Source organism: Triticum aestivum, chromosome 1A (assembly GCF_018294505.1).
Source record: "Triticum aestivum cultivar Chinese Spring chromosome 1A, IWGSC CS RefSeq v2.1, whole genome shotgun sequence".
NCBI lineage: Eukaryota > Viridiplantae > Streptophyta > Magnoliopsida > Poales > Poaceae > Triticum > Triticum aestivum.
In genome coordinates, this window is record NC_057794.1 from 367,560,496 (window position 1) to 367,587,643 (window position 27,148).

Below are 27,148 nucleotides of genomic sequence, written 5' to 3' on the forward strand. Positions count from 1 at the left end.
CTTCGACGAAGACGCGCGATGGACATGGGAGGCGTCGGGGGAGGCCCCGGCAAGCAGCTCCTTCACCGTGGAGTACCTGATGTACTCTACAACCCCGAGAAGCAAGACCTCGGGAATTGCCACGCCGGGAAGCCCGGGAGGTGTGGATCCGGGAACCGCAACCCCGAGAACACCGTCCCCGGGTATGGTGTCCCCAGACACCCCGACATCAAGCAAGGTGGTTCCCGGGAGGCTGTTCGCGACCCCGCCAACAGCAAGGTCGGAGTTGTTCGACGCCGACGACAGTGTTGGCGCCCCCCACAGGTTTCGGCGCATGGGGGATCTCCTCGACGAGGCTGTGGCAACACCGCAACAGCCCGAGGAAGAGGATGTTGATGATGACGACGTCTTGCATCTGATGGCCGGCGAGGAGCCGACCACATTCGCGGAGGCCGAGCAAGAGGATTGCTGGCGCCACGCGATGTTGGTCGAGCTGGCGTCGATCAACGACAACGCCACTTGGACACTCACCACACTGCCTGCTGGGCACCGAGCCATCGGGCTCAAGTGGGTGTTCAAGGTGAAGAAGGATGAGCATGGTGCCATTGTCAAGCACAAGGCGCGCCTCGTCGCAAAGGGCTACGTGCAGCGTGAGGGAGTGGACTTCGAGGAAGTCTTCGCTCCGGTGGCAAGGCTGGAGTCGGTGCGGCTCATCCTTGCCCTGGCCGCTCACCGCGGGTGGGAGGTACACCACATGGACGTCAAGTCGGCGTTTCTCAACGGCGACCTTAACGAGGAGGTGTACGTCTCCCAACCACCCGGGTTCGTTGCCAAGGGCCACGAGCAGGGCGTGTATCGACTACACAAGGCCCTGTATGGTCTCCGGCAAGCCCCAAGGGCATGGAACGCCAAGCTCGATGCAAGCCTCGCATCCCTTGGGTTCTCACGCAGCGCTTCTGAGCATGGTGTGTACTCGCGTGGCACCGCGAACACGCTGCTCATCGTCGGCATCTACGTCGACGACTTGGTCATTACCGGGGCAGAGCCTAAAGAGGTTCAACGCTTCAAGGGAGAGATGCATCGTCTCTTCAGCATGAGCGACCTTGGGCTGCTCCGTTACTACCTCGGGCTGGAGGTGAACCAGGAGGGTGGTCGCATCACGATCACGCAGACGGCCTACGCCACCAAGATGCTCGAGCGAGCAGGCATGAAAGACTGTCATGCCGTGCACGCTCCAATGGAGGCACGGCTGAAGCTCAGCAAGGAGAGCTCCGAGAAGGCGGTGGATGCTACACTCTACCGTAGCATCATCGGGAGTCTCAGGTACCTCGTGCACACCCGACCGGACATCACGTTCGTTGTCGGGTACCTGAGTAGGTTCATGGAAGCCCCGGCAAGCGATCACCTCGCTGCTGTCAAGCACCTGCTCCGGTACATCGCGGGTACGCTCACGCATGGATGCGTGTATCATCGTGGCGACGGCGAAAGCTTGGTCGGATACAGCGACTCTGACCACGCTGGTGACGTGGACTCCCGGAAGAGCACCTCGGGCATACTATTCCTTCTCGGGAATAGTCCCGTCAGCTGGCAATCGGTGAGGCAGAAGGTTGTCGTCGTATCTTCGTGCGAGGCGGAGTACATCGCGGCAGCTACAGCAGCCTGTCAAGGCATTTGGCTTGCTTGCCTTATCGGCGAGATGCTGAATCAGGACACCGCCCCTGCCCTCATCTTCGTCGACAACAAGTCGGCGATTTCCCTCTGTAAGAATCCAGTGCTTCACGACCGCAGCAAACACATCGATCTCCGCTATCACTTCATACGTGACTGCGTCGAGAAAGGCTCGGTGATCGTGGAGTTCATCAGGACTGGTGAACAGAAGGCGGACATCCTGACCAAGTCACTTGGTCGTGTCCGGTTCCAGGAGCTGCGCGACAAGGTCGGGATCATCGACACCAAGCTCCTTCTACAAGGTTGAGGGGGAGAATGTTGAGTCAACCTTGGTCTTCCAGTGCACACAATGGCAGCAGCAGCATTTACGTAGCTAGTCTCAGATGCATGCATGGTTGCATGTCGGCAGCAGTGAAAAATGAATAAATGACTGCAACTGCTGTAGCCTTAGTAGCTAAGGAAATATACGTAAGCCATGAGCTCACTCATGTGCTTGACGTCACCCGTTACGTACCATAGTCGGTTCGCTAGCCTATATAAGGAGCCGAGCTCCGTCGCTGTAAGGCATTCCATTCCAAGCATTTTGAGCTTCATACAACTAGTATCCCGTGAGCGTTTTTCCTCCTCGTGTGTGTGTCTTGCCTTGCACTAGTGAGTGTGTGTTACTAGTGAGCTGAGTGCAAGTACTATCAGTAGCGGGTAGCCACGACCCTCTGGTCTCAGTAGTTCGGGCCAACATTTGTCAAGAGGGTGCTCCATAATTACAGAGTCAACTTCATATTTAGGAAAAGGCGCTTACTCAGACAGATTTGTTCTTTTGTTTAGCAAAGCATCTAAGTTGAGGAGATTATGAATAGGAACAGATGTGCTGAGCCTTTGCTAAAAAGATCTCCAGAGGATGGCAGCTTTGGTTTGATGTCCTTTGTGACTATTTCCTAACTCATCTTGCAGACTGTCTATATGATTAACCATGTACTTTAAAATAGCTTTAACCTAGAAGTATTTAGAATCGGCTTCACTGAATTTGACCCATCTTATGGTAGTCCTCTGCTGCCAACATATCTTCTGTAGGTTGAGCAAGTGAACCAAGGTTCTTTGAGAAAATCCATGCCATTCCACTCAATATCAGTTAGAGGTCTAAACTACTCCATAGAGTGGAAGAAAAATATTACTTTATTGGTAGCTTTAATGGGAATGCTTAGCTAAGAAATATTTTTAGCCAAATTCTTCAAACCTTCTTGAGCCTGTTGAACTTAGCAATGATCCTTTTAGCATTATCATAAACCTGAATGTTTTGCTCTTGAATTTGTTTGACAGTGTCTTTAAATTCCCCGATTTGCATCCAGAAATTTTCAAACCTAAAAATAGTTGATTTAGGTACTACAGGAAAAACTTTCTTAAAGGTGATTGGGTCTTAGTACAATGGGGAACTAACTAGTGAAGTAATGAGACGATCGAGCTAGCATCCATCCATCCATCCATTATTGAATAAGATCGATCAGTGCATGCCAAGGAATGAAGGAAGCTAGAATGCATCTTTTCTGGGAATGAGACATGGCTCAAACTATTGGAATTTCATTCTTCCCAGCAAGTTGAAAGGAATTTCCATATATAATGAAGTGGTCCTAGCTTTCCAACTCATGCCTAAAGGAATTGCTCTTTGTCATTATTCTAGAAGTTGGGACATTTTGTCTCAGAGAAATGGCAAGATTTTTAAAACGGAATCGCTTGCTCTCAACACATGGAAACATCTTTTGAAGCAAGATCTGATCCTTATGGGGCATAGAGTGAAAAGAAAGAATGTTGATTGTCTTCAAAGTTGGATTGACACTCATCTATGATGTTTTTCACGATTGCAGACCCTGCTAATTTGTTTTTAAAGGACGCATACCCCGGCTCTGCATCATTTATATGCATGCAACCATTTATTAAAAAAAGTGCAAGTACCAAGTTCCAGAACGAAAGTAGTAACAACTAAAAGTTAAACAACTACAATTGTCTAAAATAGGGATACATACCTACACACATACCATACTATTGGACCGCCATCCAAACCGGTTATATGTATCACATGCTACCATCTACCAGTGGTTGCACCCAGATACCATAAACTCCCAAGCTTCTACATGTTGTAGTAAGGACCATGTATGGATCCATCATGTGGCTCTAAAGATGGCATGCAAAAAATTGTGAATTGTTTTATTGTTAAACATATGATCATGCTGACAGTTCCATACAACCCAAAGCAAGGGATAAACTCCCACTCGGATTCGTGCCCTATGATTAGGCTACACCCCACCCAACCAATTGCCAAATATATTTGATATACTTGTACGTGGAGGTAGACAAAAAAGCCACATGAATCGTACGCCATATAGTAAAGTAGTCAAAGGGCATGCAAGAAACAAACGGTGAACTTTCCTTTTGATCACAGAAACAACATTGTTTACCACCTTGCCACATGCGCTTAGCTAGATTATCTTAGCCATATAAATTTTTATTTTCAAAGGCACTTTGGTTTTCCAGATATGCTTTAATCTAAAAATAACCCAGTATTATTAATCAAATCCATGTATATAGATTTAACAGAAAACTTCCCCAAAGGAGTCAACCTCCACTGGAACATGTCTAATTTATTAATCAAGGTAACATTTATTAACCTATAAAATAAATGCATCCAGGCGTTTCATTTACCCTCGGTCAGAGCTCTCCTGAATTGTATACTTAAAGGAGTCATCCTTAATATTGTACCAACATACGCCGCCTTACATTGTGCAATATTATAAAGAGACGGATATTGAAGAACTAAGGGTGTATTCCTAAGCTAGATACGCTCCCAAAATCCCGTGGACTAACAGTCTCCAATGATAAACTTACCCCTATTAAAGAGGGCCACATTTGTCCTCATCAAACCCTTCCGAAAGGGTGAGTCATTCTGTTGTGCCGTAACTTGGGCGGAACTTCTACTTCCTGAGTTCTAGTTTATAAATCTACCAATATTTTTCTAGCCTGAATTAATTCAAGTCATATATTGTAACACCATGTCCAAAATCACTCTATGCTTAGCGTTTCTCTTGCTGGGCAGACGACCCAAATTTCATAACATTCTCTCTTGCACTGGCGTTCTCGCTTCATGTAAAAAGGTTAACTGGTAGGTAATGTGTCTGGAACATAAAAGTGTATATGTGTGCTTGTCAGACTCTAACAACTAAACTCGCTATGTATGACTAATCACATTCGGGTCACATATATGAACATTCGCTAATGGATCAGGGTATTATTACATCTATGTTTCTAGCTCGGCGCAAAAAAGAAAAGTCCCACCGCCCCGCGTCCATCCTGCATCAGATCGGAGCTCTGCTCTGCATTCAACACCAAGACACACATAGCAGCAGATAGATGGATAGATCATATGGGCTTTTAATTCACAACTGTCAGACAAAGATTCCACCATTAAATTCGCTTTACTCCAGCTCTAGCTGCAGCTCCATCGATATCATCTCCTCACTGGCTGCTAGCAGCAACCAGCAATCTTGGTCGATCGTCTACTGTCTCGTCAGTGGTCACCCTGTAGCTCTAGCGCTAAGTTTAGGTTGCTTCTCATTGCATGCATCATGGTTTGTCGTCCTACGCCTCCTCTCATACCTACCACTTCATTAGGAATCCATGAACAGATTAATGTTGCAAATAAAATTAATTTAAACCGCATACAACAGTTCAAATTGTTTGACGTTCAACCAATGCAACTTTTCGCCATGTATGGACATTTAGAACAGATTTGCAAGGCCAATCTTTCCGCTGAACGCCAAGGAACCTAGCCTACGCGACCTAACCTAGCAGCAGCGCCGCCGCCACCACACAGCAGCTTCCTCCCTTCCTCTCCCCTCCGTCACCCCCGTGCGGGCGGCTGAGGGGCCCCAACCTTAGCCACCGGTGACTCCTCCTCCCATCCCTGCCCTCCGCAGCCGCTGGAGGAAGCCGCCCGGCTAAGCCCAGGCGGCTGACAGTGGTGGCGGAGGAGCCTCTCCTTCTCACGCGTGAGGGTGGCGCGGCGCACCCGGGCGAGTGAAAGTGCGCCCCGGATCTGAGCCTCCGCGGCGGTGGCTCGTCTTGGCGGCGGATGGCGCGGCGTTACAGCACCTCGGATCGGCGGCTGCGTGGAGGGCTTTGGTGAACTAGTCGGTTGCGGGCGTGGTTGGCCCTCCGGTCAGATCTGATCTCGCCAGAGTGGCTTGCTTACTCCGGGGCGGCGGAGATTGGTGGTGGTCCGTGCGCACGATGCGAGACGGAGGTTCGTCGAGCGGATCCAGGTGAAAACCTCGTTCTCGGCTTGCTGCCAAGACCGGCGATGGCGGCACTCTTTTTTGTGGCGTTACCTTCTTGAAGGCATCGCCGTGGAGAAGTTCCAGACCTCTGTCCGCTACCTCTAGAGGAAATCTTAGATCAGTAGATCAGATGACGGTGGCGCTCTGGTGCCGTTTTCCCTTGGGGCGTCATTCTTGGAGGTGTACACGGGCTCGAGGGACCAGTGGTTGGCTTTTTTGGTGGAGTGGTGTTTCATCTTACTTATTGATGGCGTCGGATCTTGGCGGCATAGCGCGGTGGAGACTCGGTGTCCGATGCGTGAGGATGGACTCGCACAGGAGGAGGACGCTGTCTAGCGTCATGATGGCGTCGATGGTAGAAAGGTCTGGCAAGGTCAGTGCGTTAGTTTCTGCTCTGAAGATGGATTGATGGAAGACGGCGGCGACGACATATGAGAGTGCGTCGGACCGGTTTGTTCCCCAAACCCAGTATGTGGCTTGGTTAGGGCCTCCGGCTTTTGATATTAGACTTTGGTACGATATTTGTTTGGTATTAGGCTCGGACTATCGGCACCCCTTTATCAAATAGATAGGAGTAGCGATAGTTGTTGCTAAGATGATGGCTTCAATCTATCTGATGTATTATTTTGTAAGATCTTTATAAATAATTAATAAAATAGATGCATGTATCGCAAAAGATGCATAGGCCGGAGGTAATCTTTTTTTTAAAACATCTAGATAAAAATAAATATGTCACATTTAAATCATCCACCACATCTAATAGCTACTCCAGACACATTAGCTATGAAGTAGCTCCAGTATAAGTTTCGTGTCAGTTTAGCAATTGTCCATGTACACGTGCTTTTTATTTTAACGCATTACAAATGCAAGCGTTCATATATACGCGTATATACTCGGAAAGTGCTATTCTGAGCTCGAGCTCAGATGCACTGGATATCTCCGTCCCGTGGCACTACGATTCGCAACGGCCTGTGTATTTTTTATGTATCTCTACTTCTAATGGAGCAGTTGGTAGTCTCGCTTCCAGGTTTTTTTCGTCCCACCACTTTCGTCCGGTTTTTTTCATAGGTTAACCGTCATAGATTTTTTTCGTCGCCTCCCCCACTTCATCGATTTATTTTCACTTCACCCTCTCACACAACGAAAAAAACTGAACGGATCAGAACTTTCCATACTGACGCAAATTATTTAGTAATGTCTTTATGTAAAAGAATCAATCACAGTCAATCACAATTAATCTTCATAACGTTTGTTTCCTTCCAAATCACGTCCATAACTTTCCTTCCTTGTTTGGGCAGAAACTGTTTGGTAGCAGAGATTAGGAAGCTTCCTATGAGTGTAGTAATAGGAAGTATTCTTTTTCTTGATGATTCGTTTCCATGCATGATGATAGTAAATTAGGCCAACATTCACCACTATTTATCAATGTCATCAATCGTATCCATTCCTACCAGTTTTAAGGGAATCTGCTCGCTGTCTTTTTTAAGGGGATCCGCTCGCTAAGTCGTCGTCGCACGTTATTTTCACAAGCATTTCCCCTAAAAAGGCGTGGGTATTGGTAGTTGAACGCCCGCTAGGTTTTCCGCCTATCCCATCCTCGCGCCGTGCCGCCGCCACCCGCCGAATTTCCAGCCGCCCGAGCCCGTTAACTTCGCCAGCCATCGGGTCGACTGCCCCCGCCCCAAACCCCCATCCCCGAGCACTAGCTATCGCCGCGTTGCCGCCCCAAGCTCCACGCCACCGGGAACGAATCAAGCGCCGTCCTAACACCGTCGTCACCGGCTCAGCACCTCCAGCCTTGCATGGACAGCTTCAATGTGCAGTCTTTCTTGCTGTCTCACCTTCTGCCAGCGCATGCAGCGGCGGGGTTGGATGCGTGCGTGCTTGCTAGCTTGCTCTCCGTGCGTACGTACTTGCTCTGCGTGCGTCGCACCGGCCAATGCGCATGATGCGTGTGTGCCTGCTTTTCTGTATGTGTATGCCAGTGTGATGCGTGTGTGCGTTGCTGTGTGTGTATGATATAGATGGCCCGAGTGTGTGCATGTTGTGCTCTGCTCTCTGCTGATCTATGTGTTGGTGCTCCTGCTATATGTTCATGCCATACAAATGAAATTTCTGTTAATCTTCTGACATGTTGAGTTGGTTCTCTCTGTCTTCTGAGGGGGTGAATGCAAAGCAGTCTATTAAGCCAGGCACTATTGCTGAGCTAAATTGACAAAAAAATATTGGTAGCCATAGTTGTAGTTTAAGTAGTAGCGAGTTGTCTGATATGTATAAAGAGCCCGTTGCAACTGAGCCCGTTGCTAAATTGACAAAAAAGGTCACCAGTGTCACTTGATATGTATGAGAATATTAAATGTATTATTAACACGATTAATATTGAACTCTTAAAGTAATGTGGCCCCGTTGCAACGCACGGGCGTTCTTCTAGTTCCTATTAGTATATCTCTCCCAGGGCCTATCTACCTACCCCACATAAAGCCACTGTAGTCGTCCCGCCCCAAACCGGCTCAGACGCGCTGCCATGTTCTGGGCCACGGCTCGGGCCTGAGACCATAACGGCCACCATCCACTGGCCATCTTATCTACTGTGTCTCACCTACCACCCATCCTCCTCTCGATCCTTCCTGCTCCTCTCTCCTTATACCATACAACCTCGCTGCAAGAAACCAGACCGAGGCCATGTGCTCATCAGCTTCTTCCTCGTACCATGAGGCATGAGAGGAAGCTCCTGCTCATCCCTTCCCGGATTGCGGCGGCAAGGTCGTCACCTTTGTCTCGCGGGCCGGAGCCCGGTTCTATATGTGCGTAAACAAGGATGTAAGATTTCTGCTCCAATCACTTAATATGTGCACTCCGCTCTTAGATTTACCTTCTTCTCCACCATGCGCGCAGGCTAGACTAGCGGCTTCATGAGATCCACCGACACTTACCTGCCGAAGCTAAGTTGCTATGACCTGCCCCACGTGCACGGATTGCAGCAGCCGCTGTTGTCCGTGCATCCATCGTCGTCTCTCCAACACAGATCTCGTCGGGAGCAGCCTTTCCCCGACGAAACACAGATCAACCACCAAGCTGCACATGTACGTCCTCAGCCACAGATTCTGCAGTCGGCCCCTCACTCCGGTTCTTCGTGGTGTTGCTCGTCTGACTCTCATCGCGTATTTGGTGCTCCTGGCCGGCAGCAACCTGGTGCTTGTGTTAGCGTGGTTGGTTCTGATTTTCGGGCAGCATAACAATTAGTATTTCTTTCTAGCTAAGTAGAGCCAGGTGGCAGCGTCCAAGATGTACTACGAACATATGTAATCCCAAATAGATTTTGGTACTAAGCGCTAAGTCCTTTATCATTAGCCCTAGTGTTTTCTTGTCTGTAATCTCGTGTAAGCATCGGTTTAAGTAAAAATACTACTGCTGCCAGACATGATCACTGTTCCTACACATTTAATTATCCACGGCACCTTCGTTTTTGTTTTCCAACTCTTCACCATGTGTGCTTCCAATCCAACAGCTTCATTTCGTTTTGTCCTATGGGGGTTGGACAAGCTGAACCTGGGTGGACACGCAGCTTCCTTTTATGTTCGAAATTCAAAAATTTAAACAAGTATGTGAGGGCAAACTCACCGTTGAAGGAAATGACAGCATAAGCGAGGCATTAAATGCAAGCACCCACCACACAATGAAAAACAAACACCTTCCTCAGCACACATGCCATGGTGCTTGCATTCTAAATTCCCCTAGGAATCTGCAGGCATAGTCCAGAGCAAAACTCAGCATCAGCAAAATAATCTGACGCAGATGAACCATCATTGTTTAGAGCAAAACATGAAAAAAAATCAATACTCGGCTGCAACTAATTTAAACATATTTTCCATGTTTCACCCATCATACAGCAATTGTTACAGTACCTCCATCGTTACCAAGTCCTGAAAGTTATAGTCGGATACATGAACATCCGCAAAACATGACAATAGATAATTCTTGAGTTTGATTGGCCTGCAACTACATTCCACCTGCTATAACCTAAGGTCCATTGCCACAGCACTATAATCAGCGTGGGAGTTTGCGACAGCCCGCATTAGACAGCATGCACCTGCCAGCGGACACTACACATTGGCTAGGCATCAGCTAGAGCTGCATCAGCTCAGTCCAAATTCAGATAACATGATCAATGAAAATTAAAGATAAAATGGTCCCTGAAAATTCCCATAACATATAGCATCGGCTGGAGCTGCATTATATTAAATCTGGAAATTCAGTACAGCTTGCACAAAGACCCGTAAGAAAAACAAAATTACAGCATGGTCCCTGAACATTGCAGAATAAGGTAACTACAGTTTAGATGGAATAGCAGAATAATAATCTTTAGATAATGCCCTCAATGCTGACAACTCCACATATATGAGTACAGAGTACTCGTGACACATTAATCTTCAGAATTCATAGGACAACCAGGGTGATGCTTGGTTTCTTGCTGCCTATTGTTTTGCTTCAGAATTCATAGGAGCACTAATGACACATTAATCTTCAGAATTCCAACAAAGTGCATCATGCTAGAATGAAAAGGGGGATCGACTTGTCTACATGCCTTGCAAAATGCCTATTGTAGAACAACCAAAAGAGAACCAACATCATTGTTATGTCAAAGGAGAACAACCAAAAGACGACACCATTACTGTATCAAAAACAGAAAATCAGGATGATCGTGCTAAGTTTCTAGCAGTAGTACCATTCTTGGATGCTCATAAGCGTTTTCGTAATCAGGAGAAAGATACAAAGACAAGGCACTAGTGGACAAGCTGTTTGACGTGTGAAATTCTTTAGACTTTCAGGAAGAACCAAAAGAGATTGCAGCAGCAGTGCGCATGACTAATGGTCGTGTGCTCTACAACTTCAGAACGCCGAAAAGTAAATTAAGTGATGAAACTTTTGCGCAGCCATTTTCTTCTTACTAGTTCCATTGTCCTTGCTAGGCTATTTCTCCAGAAAAAAAATACTGTTAACCAAACATTTCCCTACATATTGTGGCTGAACTATGGTTTGCATGTTACTACATGGCAAGGCTGATTTCTGGGCTGCAATCAAACATTTCCATGGCAGGTTTATGTACTGAAGGAGTACTATAGTGACAATATATCTCAGCTAAAAATGAAAACATTTTAAAGATGACTAGCATTGTAGACTCTCACACTAGAAACCGCAGCTTGCTTGTGCTTTGTGGCAGAACAATTGAGGCAGAGTACAAGCACCCAACAACATAACTAAAAGACTAAAACATTGACGGACAACCTGAAAATCAACTACATCTAGTAGTATTAATAACCAGTCACTGGCGCTTCTTAAGCTCTCCTGTATATAAATATATGTACTATTACAAAGCCCCATCTCAGTTCACCCTCTGTCTGTCCAAGTTACTATTACACACAGAGAGTAGATGACCCATGACGGTCCAAATTTTATTTTATGATGACAAGACAGATACATCTGTTGTTAATAAGAAGAAGAAATTCACAACTCAGTGTTGCTAATGCGAGAAGTTTCTCTGTGTAATTTCATGAATGCCATTCATATTGGGGGTTTCATGGCAGCAACAATAACTCATTGTTTTTCCTTTTTCTCTATCAAAACATGGGTAGTACATGCAACATACAGGATTGTCAGGCATGGACCATCATCATCTAGCTAACAAAACTAACATTTACACAACATGGAGTCAAAGAACTCCCACACTAATCTGAATCCATGTCAAATATTCTCTAATTCACACATACACTAGTCTGAAATTCACACCTACTAACTATGTCACAGTAATACGAAATTCACACTTGCTAAATCTATCACAAAACCTAAACTAGTTATTTCACTTTCCTGGATTAAAAGGCAAAGGAGCAACATGTACCTATGTGTGGATCTTGGGCCATTAGGCAAGGAGGCAAAGTGTTGTAGCTGCAGCAACTTCTTAAAAGTCAACATTGATCATATTTTTTAGGCCTTGAAAACACCACCATATAAATGACAGCCATGAAATGAAGAACTTACCGGTAAGTATAGTTATCGGTGCAGCGCCACCCATCATTCTCAGAAATTCAGAGAAAACTCATTCAAAACTCTTGATGGTTCCATCACACACAAGCACTCCAGCCAGGATAACACTCTGGAAATGATTATTCACACCAAGGCCGAAAGGCTGTGTCAAATGTTAACACATCACCGAAAACGTGTACTGCAACCTGCTGCTCCCGCTTACCCACATAAGGTTCTTGATCCTGCCCTCTTTGTCAGCCTGAACTCTGCATGTGAAATGAGGTCCTTTGCTCCAATTTCTGCAAACACCTCCGTCGTTTTCCTTACATCATCATCTGATTGTTTCCTGCTAATCATGCCACACAGATTACACAAAGACCTCTTCGTGAATGGCACATTTTCCAACGATCCAAAAAAACTGCCTACTGTGCTATACACCTTCGCAAGGTTGACATTATTCTGCCGCAAGTGTTTTATCAGGTCCCTCCTGTACACATAAATGTGCTTGTGGGACGGCCAGTGGATTGTCTCACCGAAATTTGGCAAAAGTGAATGGTTATGACTCTCCCATTGCTCGGCGATATACCACCCATTGTCCTCTGTCTATAAAAGCCTTATCAATCCTGGGCATTCACATCGACAGAACATTGTGCTCTCCACACGAGCTTTCCCCTGTAAACATAAACAATGTCTTCAGAGATCTTGTTCCTCAAATAAAAATGTCTTCAGAGATCTTAAGATTCACATAACCTTCATATAATTCAAATCATACGAACATACACATTAATATCGAACATAGCCTTCCTTACCGAACATCTGTAGAAAATTTCCTGCATGCACTTTGTTCTCTGCACATTTAGCCGACTTTACCCATATCTAATCCCAAATCCCTTCTCCCATGAATACACGGTGTAGAAATCGTCGGCTTTACCGCGAACACCCTCACTGCCTTCTCGAACGCTCTTACACGGGTTGGACAAGGTGCCCTGCTTGGCCAGCAACACCAATCCGCAACCGGATAATGGATCACACATGGTTCTGTCAACCATTCTAATCCACCAACCACAAATTTACAATTCAAACTACGGTAACCAATACATTAAACCATGTATTACTAGAACAAAAAATCATAAGCAACAATGCATGCCCATAGACGGCCTGACAATTCAATACTTCAAATTCTTCATAGGAGCAGCACTAAGCAATCATGCTATCAGGAATTAATGCGGGACTCACAGATTAAACTATCAATAACCAGCAACCTGCAGAGGAGCAGCAGTAAGCAATCAGGATTTAATACGGGACTCATAGATTAAACTACCAACAATTCTTCAGAGGAGCAGCAGTAAGCAATCAGGATTTAATACAGGACTCATAGATTAAACTAGCAACAATCCTTCAGAGGAGCAACAGTACAAACCAACCAGCAACCACACCAATTCGTATCACACAATCGTTTTCCACCAGCAAACAATTCAAGCAAGAATGCATAAACCATACAGTCTGAATTTAGTAACAATGGTGTTCAAATTTATACTCCATTCCCCTCACCTCTTATTCGAACCAGGAGCCTGGGGATTCATCTTCCACGTTGACAGCTCAGACATGGGAGGCGAGCTGTCCTTTCTCACCGCTGCCCTCAGCGCCTCGCTGCAGATCGGACCTTCGCCGCTCATCGCCGCTGCCGGTGCAGCGCTGCAGATTCGTCATTGGCCGCATCGCCGCCGCTCCTGACGCCCAGCAGACCCGCTCAAAACCATACCCTCCTGCAGCGCCACCTCCACCACCATTCGCCTTGTCCCATCTACCGGCAAATCTTCCGGCACGAGACTCTTCCGACCTCAAAAATAGTGGATCTGTGGCTTGCAAGCAGAGAGAACTAAGCAGTCTGACCTACAAACTTTAAATCGTGCGGACGCTTCAAGAAATCGCATCGGAGCGGCATACCTGCAGATTGGCTGCAGGAGGAACTCCATGGCGCGTCGTCTCGCCTGTTCTTCTTCTCGCTCCCTCTCTCCTCTTGGCGAAAATGGCTGCGGCGCTGGGGGGAGAGGAGCCATAGATTTGCATTCAAGGCGAGTATGGCGTCCTTTGACGGAAAGTAAACTTTGACGGAAAGTAAACTTTTTTTCTTTCTTCTTTGTTTTCGTTTTTCTCTTTTCCAAAAAAATGGGATTTACAAAAATCATTCACAAATCCATTTTTTCGAAAGTAAGAAAATGTTTGCATTTTACAACAGTTTGTCCATAAAATCGAAAAACTTGTTATCGAATTTCAAAAAGTGTTCTCGTTTCAAAAATTTGTTCACAAATCCCAAAAAAATTTGGATTTCAAAAAATGTTCCCATTTCCAAAATTTGTTCACAAATTCCAAAAATGTTCGGGTATTTCAAAAAGTGTTCCAACTTTTCGAAGATTGTTCATGTTTAAAAAATGTTTCCAAGTTTCAAAAATTGTTCACAAATTCAAAAAAATTGTTTACAGATTAAACAAAATGTTCACAAATTTTAAAAATGTCTCATTTTCTTTTTATATTTACTTTTTTAGATTCCAAAAAGGTTCCAGTTTTTTAAATTTTTGTTCACAAGTTTGAAAGTGATCACATTTTCAAATATTGTTCACAATTTCAAATAATGTTCTTGTTTTCAATTTTGTTCCTTTTTTTATTCACAAAATCTGTTTGTGCTTTTGAAAATTTGTTCCCGTTATCAAATTTTTGTTCTCAAAATTCTATAAATGTTCGGGTTTTCCGAAAATTTTCACGAATTTCAAAACACAAATCTGTGAAAAATGTTCATGTCTTTTGTTTTATTTTTTGAAATTTGAAAATGTGTCCGAGTTGTTAAAAAAATCTTCGTATTTTGATACATTGCTCGTTTGTTAAAAAATTCTGAATTTCGAAGGAAAGTTTGAAAAAACTCAAAAAATTGTCGAGATTCTTCATTGGTATTAGTTCTTATACAAGCACGCTTCATTTTTAGCACCAGGGCTTGTTTGGTCTACTGGTTAGCTACTCTTTTTTGCAACATGGAGGTCCAGAGATCGAGTCCTTGCAGGCTCGCTTTTTTTACATTAACATCGCAGCCCTATTATTGGGCCTGCCTAGTCGGGGGTTCGGTGCGTGCGTCGCGCGGCTGTTTGACGCAGAATGCGTCCAATAGGAGCCCTCGTAGTCTCGTTTCTTTTGCCGGTGCACCCCTCGAATGGGTTCCAATGGGCCGAATTGCGGTTGTCTTTGTGTTTTTGTTATTGTTTATTTTATTTTTATTTTTTCTATAAGAGATGACATGCAATGATGATGCAGTGAGTGTCTTGTCTCCTCATCCTCGAAAATATTTTTTCACCAGTTGCAAGTCCAGCCTCGACATGCAACTTGGGCCAATCCATTTTTTTGGCTTAGTTGCAGGTTCATCCTTGACACGCAACTAAGAGGCCGACTCATTTTGCCTCGATTTCATGTCCATCCTCGACATGCAACTGAGTATGTCCTTTTTTCTAGGTGCAAGTCCACCCTTGATACATAACTAGGTTTGGCCCATTATTTTACCCTAGTTGCAAATATGTTCTCAACATGTAACTTTAGGGGTCGACCTTTTTTGTCCCAGTTGCATGTCTGCCTCCGACATGCAACTGGGCGTGATCCATTTTTTATGTCCTAATTGCAAGTTCACGCTCGAGACGCAACTGGGGAGGTCAACCCATCCTGCCCGAGTTGTAAGTCCAGCCCCAACATGCAAATGGACCCACCTCGTTTTTTGTGTCCTACTTGCAAATCCACACTTGATACGCAACTAGGTATGGCCCATTTATTTTGTTATAGTTGCAAGTTCATACTCAACATGCAACTCTAGGGGTCGGCCCTATTTTGTCCTAGTTGCATGTCCACCTCCGACATGCAACTGGGCCCGATCTATTTTTTATCTCCTAGTTGCAAGTTCATCCTTGACATGAAACTGGGAAGGCCAACCTATCATGTCCCAGTTCTTAGTCCGCCCCCAACATGCAAATGGACCCGCCTCATTTCTTTTCCTAGTTACAAGTCCACCTTTGATACGCAACCAAGCCTGGCCCATCTTTTGTGCTAGTTGCAAGTCCACCCAGCCCTGCAACTAGGATGCCTGATCCATTTTTTGTCCCAGTTGCAATCCACCCCGATATGCAACAGGGGCTCGCCTTTTTCTCTCCCGGTTGCAAGTCCACCCCTGACATGCAACTGGGGCCCGGCCAAAATTTTCCAAGTTGCAACTCCAGCTTCGATACACAACTGAGGACCCGAGCCATTTTTTATCCCAACTGCAGGTCCACCTTCAACATGCAACTGGGGGAGGGCAACAATTTTTTCCTAGTTGTAACTTCACCCCAGACATGCAATTGGGGGGGCGCCTTTTTTCTTCTCTCAATTGCAAGTCCACCATCAACATGCAACTAGGGCCCAACCCATTTTTGGTCCTAGCTGCAAGTCGAACTAAACCCCTGACATGCAATTGGGGGTCAACCTGTTTTTTGTCCAAGTTGGAAGTCCACCCTCAGTATGAAACTAGGGGCCCGACCAATTTTGTCCCAGTTATAACTCTACCCTCGAGACGATACGCAATTAGGGATTGACCCATTTTTGTCCCAGTCGCAAGTCCACCCTGGCGTGCAATTGGGGGTTGGCCTTTTTTGTCCCAGATGAGACTCGGCCCTTGATATGCAATTGGGGGTCTACATTTTTTCTTTTCCCAGTTGCAAGTCCACCATCTACATGCAACTAGGCCCCAACCCATTGTTTCCTAGTCACAAGTACAACCACGCCCATGACATGCAATTGGGGAGGGCTTTTTGCCCAGTTGCAAGTCCACACTCGACACGCAACAAGGGCGTGATCAATTTTCCCGGTTGTAACTACGCTCGATATGCAACAAGGGGCCTGACCTGATTTTGTCTCAGTTACAAGTCCACTCACAATACGCAACTCGGCCAGACCCATTTTTGCCTCGGTTGCAAGTTTACACTCGATAAGCAACTCTTCCCTACCCAGTTCCATCTTCACACATGACCCAGATGCTCAACCGAACCAGTTGCATGTACACCTCGACATGCAACTCGCGCTCCACCAAGTTGCACGTCCACCCTTGACCCAAAACTCAACCAACCCAGATGAATGTCCATTCTTGACACACGACTTACCCTGACCCAGTTGCATGTTCGCCCATGACCTAAAACTCAACTGACCCATTTCCATGCCCATCCTTGACACACAACTTGCTTGATGCAATTGCATGCTCGAGCATGATCTAAAACTCAACTGAACATTTTTTTGCCCCAACGTACTTTTTAAAAATTCATGAACATTTTTTTCAAATTTGTGATTTTTTAATTCACGAACACTTTTTGAAACTCATGAAAATGTTACAAGATCACAAACATCTTTTACATTTGTCATTTTTGAGTTTATGAACATTTTTTAAGTTTTCAAACATTTTCAAATGCATGAACATTTTTTATATCTTGAATATTTTTTCCAAATTTGTGACCATTCTTAGAATTTTTGAACCTTTTTTAATTCACATTTTTTTGAATTGATAACTATTTGTAAATTGGTGGTTTAAAAAAAATCTCATACACACACACACACACACACACACACACACACACACACACACACACACACACACATATATATATATATATATATATATCGCGCTATTCGTCACCCTGGGTGAGGAATAGTTATTCTTCACCCCCCTCTATTTTACCATCAATGCCTCGTAATTTTATGTTCCGTAAGTTTTGTCTTATTTCCGACGTAAAAAGAGACCGTAAGAAAATATATAATCGTTGTAAAAAATATTTTATGTTATGTAAAATTACAAACGTAAAAACATAGTGTAAAATACACATAAACTGTAAATTTTCTTGTCTTATGGCCTATATTTTTATTTTTTTTATGCCGAAATACGTAGTGAATCAATAAAAATGTAACTATTTGAATTTCCAAACGTAATTTAATTATAAAATAATCGTAAAATTACCTCGGGTGAAAAATAACTTATTTTGCACTCTGGGTGATGAACAGTATCACTATATATATATATATATCATAGAGTATGTACGCGTAGTATGTAGTATATAAGAATGTTTAGGTACTATATATACTACTTTTTGGTAGTTTGTATCATATTTTGTGCATACTCTATTTCACGTACAAATATGTATGTATTTCACAAATACAATAAGACTATGAGCTCACTTGCAATTTTTTCATATAACCAGCTTTGGAGTATCTTAGATATAGTATATGAATATACTAAAAATAATAATGTAGAGTATATACTACCACATGGTAGTGTATGAGAAACGGGTTTAGCTACACCCGGTAGTAGGATGCATTATATATATATATATATATATATAGATACTCTATTAGACTCCCAGGGTGAGGAATTACTTATTCCTCACCCTGGCCAATCGACCGAGCCAGCAGATTGGATGGGCCACAATCGCACCCCCATCCCTCGACTAGCCATCTGCCGTAATATGCGTGCCTCCCCCTGAGGTAAAATTACCAGCCAGCCTGCTATCAAAAAAAAAACTTTACCAACCGGACTCCACTACATCCACGTTGTAAGCTAGCCCACGTTCCCGTATTTTTCTAATCTGGTGCAACGTAACCTGCGATCAGCTTGAGGAGTCTCGATGGCGAACAACAGGTCAAAGGCGGCGTCGTGATTGGGGGATTTGCTCGGCGGCAAGTCACCCACGGGAGCGACGACTCGTGAGCAGCGGCATCTGGACTCGAGGGTGTGGTGGTTTGCTGGCTAGCATGCCGGTGTGATGCTCCACAGCATGGTGATCACAACGTTGTCTCCACTTGTGTTGGTCACCGGGCAGGTGGGGCGGGTGCCCTAGGTATTGGGCGGGCACTGTGGATGCTGCTCACGGCAGAGCCGGCCGTTGTGATCGCCGCGACGCGGTGCTCCAGTGTGTTATTGCCGCCGGGTTGATCTGGCCAACATCGTCTGCATTTGGATTCATTATTGCTGGGTATGTGAGTTCATGAGAGGAGACAGACAACATCTAAGCTACTGCTTCAGTTTCTTTTTTGGCTTTTTCTCCCCTTTTTTATGCGCTTAATTTTTGACAAGCCTCCAATTTGGTCTCCGGTTATCTGTAAATATTGATTGAATGAGTTTACATTCTTGGGTCTGGACTAAACAATTGATTTTCATTACAAACGTTCTGTAATTATTTGCAATGTGCCAGGTTCTGGTCAATTTGCAGCACACCTAGCAGCTGTTGCTTGCTTCTTCATGCGGTCTGTGTCTCCACCCACCACGACGGACCACAACCAGGCCTTCGCAGCTGGGGCTCTTCAGTATCGCCCCCTCTCTGTAAATTTGCAACAGTATGTGTACATTTATTCTCCAAGTATAGTTAGATTTAGTAAGGAATTTAAGTTAACTGAATTTCATCTTAGAAAACGTTACGAGAGGTAGCCTGCATATTGACCACACGATATACCCTCCAGATAACATTAATGCAGTTGGGTTATTTACTGAAATTTAAGCATCCCATCCTCGTATATTCTTCTGAAACTACATACATGAACTAAAGTTTTATCCTTCCCCTTGTTCTTGCATAATCTGCTCATTTTGACTATTTACTTAATTCTTTTATTATTATTTTCCATCATTGTTTTACTACATATCATTCATATTCAGAAAGTACAGCGCTAAGTCTGCAGCACATCCTCCATCACTGGTATATAACTCTAATGTATCATGTGTAGTTACAAACTTATTGTATGTACCATCAAATACGGTACATATGATATATCATGTTTCTCCTATGTCAAAAACAATATTCCGACCTAGCTTATTACACATGTACCAGCCTCTCCCCCCCCCCACCACACACACACACACAATTTTGTCTCAACTGTAACTAAAATCTACGTATATCTTCACTGCATCTAATTTATCTTTCATTTGCTCTCTGCAGAGCGATGCAGTTTACAGACACTACTACCAGTATGTTCCATGTCCCTACAGAAAATGTTAGAGTGGCAGGTGACAATCAAGATCCTTATGCTGCTGCTGACGCAGCTAACTCTGTTGTTCATCAAGCTGCTGCTTCTTCCACTCCCCCTCCTCACGAAAAACATCCAAGGCCATCAAAACCTCCCACCGTCCGAAACGAGAATCTTGCTACAAAGAGGAAGGTTAGGGCATGCAGTATGAGCGATGATGATTTTGTGTGCCCCCCCTGCCCCTCGTGTGACCAAGGCCTCTAAACCTGCTAATGGGAAGTTCAAAAAGGTAAAATGTTACCAGGTCCCCATTGTTTCTACCATGTTCATATTTGGGTTATGCCGTTTAAAACTTTTGACAATTCTGTCATGTCCTACTGTTTCTCGAACCTTATTTTGTTGTTATTCTGTTGTCTCATCAGGGTAATATTAATCGTTCTAAAAAGATATGCCCAAACTATAAGTGTGCTCCCAATCAAGTTTTACTTGCCATTAACAGTTTGTGTGTACCTGCCAAAGATAAGCTCAAAGAATATGACTTTGGAGTTTTCTTGGACTTGAAACTAAAGAGTATTGAGAACACAAGGTTACTGATGTTCCTAATGGATAGGCTGGACCCCGATACGCTCACCTTGCACTTTTCTGATAATAAGTGCCTGAAAATCACTACACACTCCATCCAATGTGTTCTTGGGTTGCCAAATAGGGGCACAAACATAGTTGTACCCGATAAGCAAATCCAAAAAGCAGCATTATGCAAACTGAAGCAGAAACTTTGCATCGATCAAGGTGTAGATGTCAAGCTGCAAGATTTGATTGCACAAATTGCAAAAGATAAAAAGGGTGATGATTTCGCAATCAGGTGCTTCCTAATGATTCTCTTGAACAAGATGCTTTTGCCGGGGACTACTGATTACATCACAGGAAAGGAGGCTGCAATAACCAAGGACATCACAAGGTTGCGCTCCGTAAATTGGCCAAAACTAATTTTTGATGACATTTCCCACGCCTCTAAATTGTGGCACTCAAAGAAGACCGGTGCCACTAGCCCCTCTATTCATGGCTGTGTGTTGTTCCTAATTGTGAGTATCAAAGCATTTTTCTTCACACTAAACCATCAATCCAATTTACTCCATGCATACCCCTTACTATTGGAGTTATGACTATCTTAATGTATGTTATTTTTTAGGTCTATTATTTGGATAATTTATTGGGAGAGCCTTCTACCGATCCGAACGTTACACCACGTGTAACTCATATTACGAGGGAACAAATTTTGAGTCTGATTGACCAAGATAAGATAGTGATTGACGGCCTTGAATCATTTGGTGCTTTGCCGGTCAGTTGCTCAACTATTTTGTGTTCTGCAAAGCCTTTCTTTGATCATATCTTGTAACATATGTTAATCATTTTCTTTTCTTGTTTTACTAGTTGAGGAGTCAGCAGGGCACTTGCTACATGGAGGGTGCATCCCCATCAACTGATGTCCCTCCAACATATAGTTCAGCTGATATCCCGTCTCGATCCCATTGTCCTCCTCCTACACCTTTGATTAGCATGCTTTCTCATCTTGCTGGTTGCTTCGATGATTTGTCTGGAGCACAACAGCTTGCGGCCAAGGCGGCCTTGCAAAGGTGCGATGACGACATCAACAGGCTGGTCCTCAACATACGTGATTGTCAGATGAGGGCAGTTGATGACATCAAGTGCATTAGGCGGGATGCTCTGTCCCATCCACCACCACCACCAAGCGACAAGGGTGCTCATACTGCCACTCCACCCCCCCTGTCACGGGTCGCTGTAGATTCAAACTTGCACGATGATACGCAACACCCATGCCCCGCATCTAGTGTTGCTAACGCTGCAAATGTTTTGCTTAATGAGGGGTGCGAGAATGTTGTACATACGAGCGGCCTTACCTTCACTCAGATGCTTTCCTCGGAAAGGTTTCCAAAATCTCAACAAGGTAGCACGATTTGGGTGTTTCCACCATTCTCTATGTCTTTATCTTTCGATATGTTTTTTATGGGTGGACTTATCATGCAGATGCATTTTTGGTGGGATTATTTACAGAACCGCAGTGTACCAATCCTTTTCACGAATTTAACAGAAATGGTGTCTGCACAACCTGCTATGGAATTGGTATGTTCTTCTTCATAAGGTCTCCTTTTTTTGCATCATGCTCTTCTAACCACTTCATCTCCCTTAAAGATGAAGCCACTTGCTTAGATGAGGAAGGGCATGCTGATGTATACCCCACAGATCATTCCGCTTGCGCTGACGAAGGTCATCTTCTGCATCTTCCATCAAGTACAAGCATTTTTTACATTTCCCCACTCTCTTTATACATCACTAATGGACTCAACACATTGGTACCTCAAACTCCCTGGGCAGTTACCGTCGAGGAGGAAACTGTGCCCACTAACGAAATCATTTCAAGCAAACTTGATGATACAAATCTTGGTATGGATCATGTACAAGATCAGCATCCAAACGTTGATGCACCACTGCAGGCTGGGCTGTTCGCAAGCTATCAGACTAATGTCTTCAGTCTGTTCAGGAATATGGTCAGCTACTACATTTGTGTCATTATGAATTTGTTACATGATTCCGCTACATGTTGATTTTTTCTGCTTGTGTTGCTTTCACTTCCATATTTCAGTCTAGTGGGTTGCGAGGTCCTGTTTATGACGAGACACCAAAAAAACAACATCAGCCATTCACCACATCTGATCATGGCACTGCAAACTTTACACAATCGTGCGAGGCGTCTCAAAAACTTCCAAATGTTGAGGTACAGTGCTTTTAGGCATTACATTCAACTAAAATTCCTATAATTATGTATGTTTTGCTTCCTGTGTTATCCTTGCCTATTTTCCCTTTCAGCAAGTACCTCCTATTGTCTTCGACAAGACACCAGATCACGCAATTGGCTCACCGCCCCGACATGTTAATGTCAATGAAAATGTGAGGCAACCCTACAAAGTGTCTTGTCGTCCAGATGTTATCTATGGAACACAACCACCGATAACCAAGAGGAGAACCAATCAATTAAGAAAGAAACCACTTCCGATTTTCATGTTCCCACTAAACTTAATTGATTGTTCTATTAATGTTGCCGATGCTGCTATAGTTCGTAAGATTATCATATCTGACACAAGTTTGAAGAAGTAAGTAATTTCATTTTGCATTTTCTACATTTAATTTTACAGATTATTTGTTATTCAACATTAATTTCATGCATTGGCAGAGTACATCTTATTTCCAATGCCTCCCTTGGCGTCTCCACACTAGGCGAGGATTTGGCTGATTGTTTTAGGGACAATGAAATGGCCTTGATAGAGATCATGAATTTTTTCACCGAATGCCTTCGACATGATGAGAAGCTACACCCAAAACAGTGGAGAGGCCATACGCTTTTCCTAAGTTGGACTCTTGGGGTATGTTAACTAGCCCCACCCCGCACTCAGAACGCACACTGTTTGTTTTCCCCTTCATATATGATTAATGACTCCTTCCTGTATTTTTTTTGTTTCTATTAGTCCTCGCTCAACTGCGAAGAGCTCCAGAACGGTCAGATGTATAATAGTCACACAACCGCTAGATTATTGGCCGAGCATCTCGATGGCATTAATACTAAAGAAATTAATCAGGTTTCTACTTGTAATGTCATTCAATAAGTTTTTCAATATGCTAGATTTAGCTTGTTACTCATTTTTCTCTCTGTACAGATCCTTTGGACATATCACCATTATAACCACTTCTCAGTATTCTGCGTCAATTTAGAACACAGCCGTATTGATGTTCTGGACTCGATTGACTGGTCTAAGAGTTTAAGCTCATTTGAAGAACGACATTTTCCCGGGGGTCATACATCGATTCAACGCCTGAGCGATGCTTTCAACACAGTTACTCGTGGAGAGTTTTATGATTTTTCTGAATGGCCTATCTGGAGCAAGGATGTTCCTCGACAACAAGGCAATGATTGTCCCATTTTCACTACAAAGTTCTTGCGCCACTATGACGGCGAAGTTGGTCAGCTCCGTTGTAACATTAAGCTGGTATTTTTCTTCTTTTCCCCTTTCTCTAAGATGATGTTCTTCTGTTACTTTTTTAAGTTCTAATACATAATTTATCTGTTGCAGGAAAAGGTTAGTCAGTACAGGGATGAATTTCTCCCCTATATCTTGTTCCATGAGTTGAATGAAACAAATCCCTTACCCACCTCGCTGGAGGATTTCAGGCACAAAAAATATGATTTAAATTAGATAGCTCCTCGGTTGTTCATAACCGAAAATGATCTTTCCTTGTGTTTGTTCTTTGTAATGTACTGGTTCCTGAGTGGTTTCAGGCTTGTTGTTACAATCAAATCAATGTATGTTACCAATGAGTACAAAGTCACTTTTGTGTGTTCCACTACTGCAGCCACACTTCACGCATTCCACCATTTTTGTCATATTATAAGTTCGGACCACAAACTTGTCAGGATTGTCTGTGATTTCCTCCGATCAAAAATATATGTCATGGCTATAATCTAAATATTTGTTCACATAACCGTTAATTACAAAATGTTCCCATTTTTTACGAGTGAAAATAGAGATTATTCTGACATATGGGTTTGCAAATAACATAATTTTCCACTTTGATGTTCATATTTGAGTTTATGATTTGTACTAAATAGAATACTATCAAAAATTATAGTAATGCATAAATGTTCCTACCAGTTATCAGGGATATTTTTCAGATAAGGTTTAATTTCACCTCGATATGTTACAACAGATAGTTCAATATTGAAAATGGACTTGACAAATAGAAAACATAACATCAATTCTAAAATGTTCCCCACCAGCAACCACGTCAAATATGAAATAATTTCTGAACACTGATTCTACACATAATGCTTTCAATTATCTCTCAGAGTACTAGAAATAAACTAGTTGTAATGACTGACACAACATAGTTTCACAATCAAGTTATTTACAAGTCACCAAACTGGAATAATTGCTACCATCTTTTCCGCAAGATTATTCATCACCTAGCAGATCATCTTCTTCCTGATAATCTAAGTCTTCATCTTCGTCCACCTCATCATGTATCAAACGGCGGCGAGTTGTCGTTCCCCTTCCCCTACCCCTACCCCTGCCCCTACCCCTACCCCTGCCCCTGCCCCTCCCCTGGGCTGCTCTGCTGCCACCAACTGCGAAGCTTTCTGTTCGTTCTTCGCATGACGCCCTATTGTGACCTGCCATAAGGCCGCAATTGCTGCATCTTCTTGTGCACTTCTTTGGCCCGGGTGCGCCGATCCTACGCCCTTCTTCTGATCTACAACCCTTTGTTTTTGCAATCGGTGGTGCTTTAAAATTATCTAGCTCACGGCCAGCTGGATCACTGCAACCTCCATAATCAAACACAGGCATGACATCAGGAGGAAGTGCCTCAACCTGATCCCTAAGTTCTGTCATCACATGAATGACTCTTTCATATCCAACTGTTGATCTGTCCCCCGCTCTAACACAGGCATAAGCCAGTCTGAGCATATTTAAGTGCTTTCCACTATTTGATGTCCCATCGGCTCCAACCTGGAGAGTGTCATTCCTGTCATATGGTGGGTCAATCTTTGCATTCCTTGTGTACCTTCTATACACATATTTGCTTGGAAGTTTCTGAATCTGCTCATTTGTCATCACTATAATAAGGTGTGGGCATAGCAGTCCTGTGCAATGTCACACATACAAAAATTAATGTTCATTCTCATCATAATCTTTGCCGCTGAAAAAAACGACAAACCAAACTCTACTAACCTGTGTGCTCCCACTGCTTGCACTCACACTTGTATTCTTCTTTCTCTTCATCACAAACCACTTTGAACTCATGTTGGGACCACGAAAAAGTCGGCCCTTCTCTACCGTACACCACAAGGAAATGACCAGCGCCAACTTTCTTTGTAAGAAAAGAGGTTCCATAAACATATGCTTCTTTGTATTTCCTGAATACTGCACGGGTATAGATTCTGCTCAACTGATGTTCCAGAGGGTAATTTGTTACTGTTTTTGGCCGGGCCTGCATCAGCAAAGATGTGTCAAAGATTTCCTTTTTTATTGATGCATGAGTCGTACTATAAGATGCTGCCATGTGAGACGTCATACCTGAGATTCCATGGTCTCTCGGGCTTCTGCTTCTTTTCTCCCTTGCAAAACCTGAAACATTTTTCTTGCAAACACGTGCAGAGGTGTCGTAGGGTCAATGTGGTTTCTTTTCGCAATTCTGTTTGTGCTCTCACTGCATTGCGTAGATGTCATTTTCCCACAATAAACATCCTTAAAGTATGCGGCGATCCATCTTGTACGCAGATCATACAAACTGCCAATTGTAGGATCTGACTCGAGTCTATATTCATTCACCATCTCCATCCATGCCTTCTCAAACTCCATGGGGGTGAGGGGATGATTTATTATTGTCAACAACTTCTCTTTCAAACCATCATACAAGTTATACAACACCTTCAAGCTGTCTTTGTGACCATGCAAAACATGCCATCTGCATAGCCTATGAATAGTGTTTGGAAACACTCCCGGAAGAGCATTTGCCATTGCTTGGTCTTGATCTACAAGAGATGATGTTAGTAATTTAACAAGTTCTACCGACTTGTTCCAGTTGGCACGTACATAACAACTAAAAGGCCAAGTATACCTGTAAGTATGCAATGAGGTTCTTTGTTTTCCATGCACATTTTGAAAGTGCGAAAAACCCAATCAAATGTTTCCTCCTTCTCATCACCGAGGAGTGCAAAACCAAAAATGACATTCTGCAAATGGTGGTTGCTCCCAACAAACATTGCTAATGGCTTATTGTAAAAATTGCACTTATATGTTGTATCAAAAGTAACCACATCACCAAACTCAGCATAGTTAGCCTGGCAGCTAGCATGACTCCAAAATATATTCTTTGGAGCACCCTCGGAGTCATGTTCTATGTCATAATAAAACTTACTATTCTGTGCTCTGCACTCGTTGAAGAAAGCCTTTAGTTTTTTTACATCATCCGCTCGCTCCTTACGCACATTTTCAGCTTTTCTGAAATTCATATTCACACATGGAAGCAGCAGCAAATATGTTACAATCAAACGGACTTTACTCTAAGGACAG

At 43.8% G+C, this 27,148-nt stretch overlaps 1 protein-coding gene and 2 long non-coding RNA genes across 9 annotated transcripts in view; 1 reads left to right on the top strand and 2 right to left on the bottom strand.

Moving 5' to 3' along the window:
- Positions 1-7,584: 7,584 nt before the first annotated feature.
- Positions 7,585-9,393, top strand: LOC123051376 (uncharacterized). Its single transcript, XR_006424041.1, has 2 exons — positions 7,585-8,792; positions 8,868-9,393. It is a non-coding gene; the product is annotated as an uncharacterized lncRNA (long non-coding RNA).
- Positions 9,326-14,081, bottom strand: LOC123051382 (uncharacterized). Of its 7 annotated transcripts, XR_006424097.1 has the most exons (6): positions 13,941-14,081; positions 13,545-13,849; positions 12,009-12,665; positions 11,869-11,915; positions 9,594-9,714; positions 9,326-9,521 (listed from the first exon to the last, which is right to left on the bottom strand). It is a non-coding gene; the product is annotated as an uncharacterized lncRNA (long non-coding RNA). The 7 variants fall into 7 exon arrangements; XR_006424076.1 differs by having other exon boundaries at positions 11,869-12,665; XR_006424062.1 differs by lacking the exons at positions 9,326-9,521; positions 9,594-9,714 and adding an exon at positions 10,160-10,569.
- A 10,912-nt stretch (positions 14,082-24,993) lies between these two features.
- Positions 24,994-27,148, bottom strand: part of LOC123130630 (protein FAR1-RELATED SEQUENCE 5-like) — a 3,308-nt gene continuing 1,153 nt past the window's right edge. Inside the window, exons 3-6 of the mRNA XM_044550493.1 lie at positions 26,694-27,076; positions 26,150-26,607; positions 25,805-26,063; positions 24,994-25,716 (exon numbers count right to left, since the gene is read on the bottom strand). Of these exons, the coding sequence (XP_044406428.1) occupies positions 25,028-25,716; positions 25,805-26,063; positions 26,150-26,607; positions 26,694-27,076 (1,789 nt within the window). The 3' untranslated portion in view covers positions 24,994-25,027. The remainder of the gene's footprint in view (positions 25,717-25,804; positions 26,064-26,149; positions 26,608-26,693; positions 27,077-27,148) is intronic.